This window comes from Cyprinodon variegatus, unplaced genomic scaffold (assembly GCF_000732505.1).
Source record: "Cyprinodon variegatus isolate N-32 unplaced genomic scaffold, C_variegatus-1.0 Scaffold11, whole genome shotgun sequence".
Taxonomy (NCBI): domain Eukaryota; kingdom Metazoa; phylum Chordata; class Actinopteri; order Cyprinodontiformes; family Cyprinodontidae; genus Cyprinodon; species Cyprinodon variegatus.
Genome location: NW_015150464.1, coordinates 1,004,614 through 1,012,688, shown reverse-complemented (window position 1 = coordinate 1,012,688; position 8,075 = coordinate 1,004,614). Strand labels below are relative to the sequence as shown.

The 8,075-nt window shown below is 39.6% G+C and overlaps 1 protein-coding gene across 1 annotated transcript in view; it reads right to left on the bottom strand.

The window, feature by feature from the left end:
* Nucleotides 1-6,104, bottom strand: part of pkd2l1 (polycystic kidney disease 2-like 1) — a 10,582-nt gene extending 4,478 nt beyond the window's left edge. The window contains exons 1-7 of the mRNA XM_015380215.1: nucleotides 5,784-6,104; nucleotides 5,573-5,686; nucleotides 3,741-3,868; nucleotides 3,397-3,650; nucleotides 3,086-3,310; nucleotides 754-982; nucleotides 493-663 (exon numbers count right to left, since the gene is read on the bottom strand). Coding sequence (XP_015235701.1) covers nucleotides 493-663; nucleotides 754-982; nucleotides 3,086-3,310; nucleotides 3,397-3,650; nucleotides 3,741-3,868; nucleotides 5,573-5,686; nucleotides 5,784-6,060 — 1,398 coding nt within the window. The 5' untranslated portion in view covers nucleotides 6,061-6,104. The remainder of the gene's footprint in view (nucleotides 1-492; nucleotides 664-753; nucleotides 983-3,085; nucleotides 3,311-3,396; nucleotides 3,651-3,740; nucleotides 3,869-5,572; nucleotides 5,687-5,783) is intronic.
* Between the last annotated feature and the right edge of the window lie 1,971 nt (nucleotides 6,105-8,075).

The window sequence follows — 8,075 nt, the reverse complement described above, 5'->3', positions numbered from 1 at the left end:
ATGGCAGCCCACTGCTCCCCAAGAGGATGGGTTAAATGCAGAGGTTAAATTTTTTCCAATGTCAGATCAACAAAGTTTAATTATTATTATTTAGAGGCAATAGCTCAAAACAACAAAGATAAGGCTTTGCATAACTCTAGTCAAAGTCCAAACTGGCTGCTTATGTTCTAAAAGCCTTAATGTTGCTAACTTAAAACCTTACAGCAAAGGGTTTAGGTAAAGTAAAAGACCAGTTTATAGAGTTTTAGGGGACTTTTTTCAGACAGAGTTTCAGTTGGTTTGGCTTATTTCTTTGATATCTGAATTGCATTTTGTACTTTCTCAGACTTAAGTTTTCGACAACAAAATTAGTTTGTTGACTAGAAACATTTAGACTCAACTAAAGAACCAAAACAGAAGACATCCATGACAGGAAAAAACTTTTTCAATGCACTTTAGATCATTTCTATAATAAAACACTATGACAGGATGTAAGAGATGTGAGTAATCTACCTTGATCCAGGCGAAGAACAAGTTCACTGCATTCATGTTGTTATACTGGGTTTGCCAGAAGGCCAGGAATTCAAAATCAGCGTATATGTCAGGCTGTTCTAACAGCGAACCCAGCAGGTTGTCCACTTTCACAGTTCGGAAAACATTGAAGATAATCGCAACGATGGCGAGCTGGAAAGGAGAGCAGAGTTACTCCATTCAGAATGATGGAAATCAGACAAGAGAGCAGATTCTCTTCTAAAAGTGCCACAAATCACTTACCAATATGATGACTATATCCAGGATGTTCCAGATGCTATTGAAATAAGCAAACTTGTGTATCCGGAGCTCTAGGATCTCCTCCACGATGTAGTAGAGGATGAAAACACAGAAGAATAACTCACAGCCGAGGACGAAGTAATCCCAGGTGGAGATGTAGCGGATCAGTTTGACGGTTCTGATCTGGTAAGAAGGGACGGTTCCACCGCTCGCTGGAAACTCTACCACCAACCTGAAAGATGGAAGTCAACCAGATAAAGAGTTGAATCTGTAGATGAGGAGAGCTGATTAATATTTAGAGAGCAATCTAAAGCTAGCGGTGTCTCTGAATACTCATCCAGAGAAGGAATGGTTCAGATCAAAACAAATTCCTCTGTTAAAATGGTCCAGTCAAAGCCCAGACCAAAGTCCTGTTCAGAATTTTTGGTAAAACCGATGTAATGTATTGATGTAATGTAAATGTATTTTTTTGTGGTTGGACTCAGTGCTGCCCCAACTTGTTGTTCACTACATACCAAAAGTTTTTCAAGATATTGCAAAGTTAAATTTGTCACTTTTGCCACAATAATAAAACAAAGAAAATTGGAAAAATGTTCCTTTATTAGGGTAGTGCAGGGGAGCGTCTGTCCTTAACATTTTTTTTTCCTGCATTACTTTTACTTTTATGCTTTTAGTAGTTTTAAAAATGCTACTTTTACACTTTTAGTTGAGTAAAAAGCTGAAGTTGATGTCATGACTCAGCACTTTTTTGTTCTGTTTTCTTTTTTGAGTTTTCAGTTGTCTTTCTGTGTTTTCTAATTTACTGGTTTCTTTCCCATTTTGTGCTATTCTAGTTATTTTTGATTTTCTGTTTTACAGCTTCTAGGTAATGTTTGCCCTCTGCTGCCCTCTTGTGTCAGTCTCCTTGCCCCTAGCTCTCTTCTAGACTCCTCTGTGCACACCTGCTCCCAATCTGCTGATTAGCCTGATCATTTTTCAGTCTCCCATTTTTACACCTGATGTTCAGTCACTGTTTGTTGGTTCCTTCTTGTTGTTGTTTTGTTCCTCCGTCGTCTCCTTACGCCCCTTGTGTGTTTTCCACTGATGGTTTCTTGTATTTGGTTATCAGTATTTTATATTTTTTCCCCTGTTTGCCTCTGGATGTTTATTACATCTACAAGACTCACCTCTGCCTCCTATTCTCTGCATTTGAGTTCTCCGCCCAACCTGACAGTTGATACTCTACCTTTTAGAAAAGTAGGATTTATGCGTCTACTTGAGTAAAAAACATTAATACTTTGACACGTCTGCCTGTGGAAAAGAGCCGACATTATCCAGGAAGCAGCTACCTTAACCACCTGTGCCTGCCCAGCACTATAAACAAACATCCACTTATTCTGATCTGGTAGGACTGATGTCAGGAAGAGTGTGATGATTTGTCTCATAGTTGAGACAAAGTGGCTCTTTTAGCAGCTCATCTACACTGGGACAGCAGCTGTTCTTTTCTACTTAATGTCTAAGTTATGTATTTGTTATTTTGTTGTTGTTCTTGAATTTTATTGATATATTTTCACTAAGATAGGTCTTGAGCTTTCTCAACCCTTTAGAAGTTATAAATGAAATGTCATGAAATGGGCGTCCCCCACATGGGGAGAGGCCGCTTTACTTTGAAGGCAAGTTTTTTCTTTAGTGTAGAAAAAAGAAAACGATGTTCATAACAGATTAATACCAATGTGGTTCTAAAACATCATTTTATCTACATGGCTCCTTCCCAGCCGAATGGCAGCCCACTTCCCTCAAACTCCCAGCGAAATCCCCTCCAACTTCCAGCCACTGAAGTGACCCCCTCTTGCAAATATTTTACTCCGACTCCACCCTTTCACTGAATTACAGGGTCTGACCAGGAGATCTTTAGATCTTAATGTTCACAAATCATGACAGAAAGAATATTTAAGTTCAAAGATTGTTGTTGTTTTTTTTTTTAGCTTTTACAGCACTAGTGGCTATTTTTTTTGACAGTAGGCTGACAGGAAAGGTGGTATGAGAGAGGGGAGGGACATGCGGTAAAGGACCACAGGCCGGGTCGGCCATGTTGAGGACCAACGCCTCCGTAAATGGGTTGTGCTCACTAACCACTGCGACACCGGCACGCCTTCAAAGATTGATGTTTAAAAAGGAATTGTAGGGGACCAGCTAAGGGCCCATCAAGGATAGTGGGGAATTTTTAACGGCTACTACTGTATATGGCTTAAAAACCATGACATATGACCTCTAATACGTTAAATTTGAGGTCTTTAGATGGACAGAACAGTGGAAAAGGTCATGACTTTTATGCAAGCCTCCCTGCCTTCCTCACCTGACGACACAGAACAAGTTGATGTTTGCATTGTAGGCTGAGAAGTCGATGAAAACTGCTCTGGTTCCTCGATCCAGCCAAAGGTTGTCCATCAGTTCTGCCAGGATGTCGGCGCTCCCCTCCTTGGTCCGGCTCAGGTCCTGGTAGTATCCTGCTCCACTGTAGGTAGTCAGGAGGCCCCAGTAGGAGGAACCGTCGATGTCTTTTTCTGTGTGGTAGCTCCACCTATAGAACAAGAGGAACATGTTTCTCTAAATGCATCGACATGAATGTTTTCTGCTGTTTTCCTGTTCATTTCGATGGTAGCTTACGCTGATCCATTGATAAGACCAAAGCTGAGGTCGTCCTCTTTCTTATCGTTGTAGACATCAAAGCATCCGATGATCTCGTTTCTAAAGTCTTCATGGACCTTACAGGAGTTGTTCTTGATCTTGATCTGCCTCATCCGGGGAACACCGAGCAGCAGGTTCTCGTAGTAGATGAACGACCGGTTTCCGCTGTTGAGGGACTGGTTATTGTACCATTTGGTCCAGTACAGGCCGTCTAATAAAGGACCCTGGGCATACTGGTTTCACAGAGAAAACACAATGGGGTGTGATTTATACTTTTCATTCCCTCTTTATACAGAAGATGGAGAAAAAAAGGGAAAACTCACATCCCAGAAGTCCTCCATGGTTCCAATGGACTGAAACGTGACTCCACTTTCACTGGCCGAGCTCACAAACAAGTCCGTCATGGCTTTAGTGAAATAATAGGTGCTGGAGCTGGTCATACCGTATGTCACTGAAAGAATCAACGTAATCACATTGTTAACACTTGCACTCTGGTTCCTATCTCGCTTCTCTCAGGCGGAGCTCAGAGATAAGGTAGCCTGGAGGCAGACACGCAAGGCCCCATTGAAGACCTGAAGAGCTTTGTCTGGGTCATTGCTGCAGTTAAATAGATCCAGATTGAGGGCCTGTTTTTTGTTTCACTAAAGTGCGCAGGACTGATGCAAACAGCCTCACCAAACAATCTAAATCTAACCCACACAAAGAAACAAAGGACCTGGACAAATGCTCTTATCGCTAAAAGCCAAGAGTGCTGCTCTTATGTCCTTTTTATTCCTAATGGTCGGTTGGACAATAGCTGCCCTGTGGAAAAAAAGAGGCGCATTGAGAAGAAAGTTTCCATCATCAGACCCTTCAATTAGTCTCAGATTTGTTCAAATAAACAGAAACACCAGTGTGTTATGCAATTTCCTTCCATGACGAACAATTTAGCTCATTTTTTACATTTTTAATTTGGAAGATTTCTGTTAATTTGGTAAAAAAATAAAATAAAAATTCTCTCCACAACCTAAACGTGCCAACAGACTCTTAAAAGAATAACCCTTTTTTTTTTATTGTTAAATCAAAAAACACTTAATTTAGATTCAACTATGGCTAAATAGAAAAAAAAAGCATTAAAAAAAACAACATAAAAGAAGAACAATCTTACATTAAAACTTTCAGTAATGGTATTTTGTTTTGACAGAATCCAGTGCCGAGAAATAATTTCTCTCGACAGAATCACATGTGACGATTATCACTGCTAAGATTCCTTTTAAAGTTAGTAAAACTGAAATATTATATTTTCAAAGTCTATAAGACTTTTTTGAAATTCTAATCAGTAACCTGTGACTTCCTGTTTCTATGGGGAAATAATATAGCGTGACACAGAAACTCTTTTCTTGGGTTACTAGAGCTCCCATCAATCTTTGCACCAAATGCAAAGTTGGCTGGATGGAAAAGGTGACAAAATAAATACATTAAACAGTTTCTACTTGCTAAACTCCACTGGAACTGTTTAATATCCTCAAATTAAATCTACAATAAACATATTTGGTTTTGCATTAAGCAATGGATAAATATACACCTAGTGCTCATTGATAAGTAAAGTGGGGGGACAATGATGCTTGGGGCCTATTTCTATTGATATAAGAGCACATCACATGAAATCCTTAAATTAAGGGGGTGTTTTACAAACAGATTTGATCAGTTACTCAACAAGAAATAGATTGTAATAGAATTATATTAAAAAAAAACAATTTATTTTCACATTTTCAAAAGCCAGTAGAACAAAACTATGTCAGCATAGTTCCAAAAATTGATTCCCAGACTGTTTTCCTCAGTTTGAGGTAGTCCTACCTTTTTTTTAAAGACTTTATTACAACTTAAAAAAATCTCTTTAAGCACACAGAAAACAAAAAAAGAAGGGCTTTAATGTTGGACTCATGGGAATCATTCAACAAACGGCTAAATAAGGAAAAAGGGCATTTATGTTGTTAAATTAGCAAATCAATTGACGAAATTTGGACCCCGTCAAGACATTAAGCAGCTTGTGCATAAAGAAGAAATGAAAAATAGGATTGTCATATCCCCTTTAGGGTCTAAACCAGGCTGTCAAACTTAAATTTGTCTCTGGACTTTTATCAATTCAGGATTTCAAAGCATGTTGAGGACTTACAGAGACAAACATCCACCAGGAACACCAGGTAGACCACTAACTCCCGCAGAGTGGTGCGGATAAACTTCTCCCTGTTGTTAGAGGTGTTTTCCGTCCATGCTGTGCTCCACAACCCTGCAGGAAAAATACAGAAAATGTCAATTATTATATTTTCATCGGTTTCAGTTGTTTGTCATAAAAGTTGTTATAAGTAAGTAGAATGTTTCCCCACCTTTTATAGAGCAACAGCCTCTTCTTTTCTTCATCTTAGTCCGTTCAGCGGTGCATGGCTCCTTCTGGATCTGGCCCGGGGGATCCAGCTTGTATGCACTGTCCATGAAGCCCGGGAAGGGGGGCTGTGGACCATAGATGGTGTTGATGACAGGGGGCAGGGGCTGAGGGGATCCACAGTAGCCACGGTTGATCCAGGCCCCGTTGGCCATGATGTCCAGCTCGGACTCCACCTGTCCCGTCAGGTGGCTCTCAGCGCGGTTGTTCAAACACTTCATGCTGCTGGTAACACAGCTGTCTCTGCCTGAACTGCTGCGATGTGTGTTTTGTGGAGAAGAGTGAAGCTGAGCAGCAGGTTGGAGCTTTTTCAGCCCTGCTGGAGGGATGATGATGATGATGATGGAGGGATGACCTCAGCTGTTTGAAGGAGGAGCTGCAGCTTCATCAATTACAAGTCAAGTTACCTGACCTGGATGGGAATAAAACTATTTCTGGAACATCAGTTTGATGATACTCATCATCCAGGCAAATACCTGGATAACTACTTTGCTCACTGATTTTTATCTATAAAACAAGAATTTTGAATTGACTTTAAAACCAATTACTGAGAGAAGAGACGTCCCATTTAGGTCAAAAGTCTGCAAATACCCCCAATAATACCATTTCACTGTTATCACACCTTTTCTGCGTAGCAGAACAGATAGAGGTTGTTTAAATTAGTTTGTTCTGATAGCACTGAGTCTGGTTTTAAGCCAAATAATAAATAATAATAAAGATTTTAAAAATGACTCTGGATCGGGTCAGGAGTATAATGTCAGCCAGCCAGTCTTTTTTTTTTTAAGATTGCCTTTGAAAACCAACTGAAATTCACATAGTCTTCCTTTTTTCAGTATTTCATGCATTTTAAATAACACTCTACTACCAAAAGTCACAAAATACTCCTAAGCATGATGCAGCCACCACCATGCTTGACAGTTTGTGCAGTTCTCTAAGACTGAAGCTTCACTTTGCCTCCACCAAAAAAACTAGTTATGATTACAGCTTAAAATCTCAATCATCGTGTGGTTTAACCTCAACTTCCTTTTCCTGGGGGGCATTTAGCTTCTCCTAATTGGGAGCCCAGATTTCACTTAAGCTGGGGGGTTATAATTGAAGGGAAACCTCACTGTGCAAAAGCAGGTTGTTTTTTTGATTTTTTTTTTTTGTTTGTTTTTGCAAAGGCTTGGAGGAAGAAAAAAGGCTATTAGACAAACAACAAGGCACCAGTTGTCAAGCACGGTGGTGGCAGCATCATGCTGTTGGGAAGTTTACCACCAGCAGTACCGGTGCACTCCACAGCGTGGATTATATAAAGGAAAATTACGCTTAATACTTAATGGATAGTTAGACAGTTTAAATTTTAGGATGTTCAGACAGGAATGTGATTTTTAAATACATTTCCAGAATAGATTTTGAATTTAAAAGCACGCTAATATTAAGTTAATATTGATCCCAACCATAATCACAACGAACGATTGTGAACCAAGCTTCATACCTGGTTCCCTACATTGTGCTGAATGCAAATATTTGAGGCAGTTCATGTATGTTTACGACGCTGCGTCGAGTGGAGAAAATCCACAATAAATTAAAGTTTTTATGTTTTATTTTTGTTTTTTAAAGTTCCTGCTGATAGTTTTGAGTTACTTTAACTCTGCGGAAAGCCTTGCAGTTTATCTACATCTGCTTGTCTTTCTTTGCAAAAGCTTCTCTTAGATTAGACCACAAAAGGATGAAATGACAAAACATTTGTTTATTTAATTATCTCTGTTTGCATTTTTTCACTTGAGACGTTAAACATCCATGTTGGTCGCCTGCAGCTATGTAATGAAGTCGCTGAGAGACGTTTCTGTGACTCTGACCCTCTCGCTTTCCTTCATGCAGAGCGCAGAGTTGTCAGCATTGATTAGCAGCTCCGCCGCTAACAGGCCCCCCACTGAGGAAATCAATTAATTGCACATCGATTATATTCCCGTTACCAGCTGTTCTCTTGTGTTTGACTTAATGAGGAGAGTAATTGAAGTGTCACTCAGGGCTTTGGCCCCATTGCAATTAGACAGCTTAGACATTGCTCTTTTCTCTCCTTTAATTTTTAAGCAAACACTCTTCAGGACTGTTTGTTTTATAGGTGGCACATCTTTATTGCTGACATTTCATATAATCTATATTATGTACTGTTTCCATTAGTTGTCTCCACTACAGTAATCTTCTTGCTTATGTGATTTTTCCACATTAAATGAACAAATTGAAACAGAAA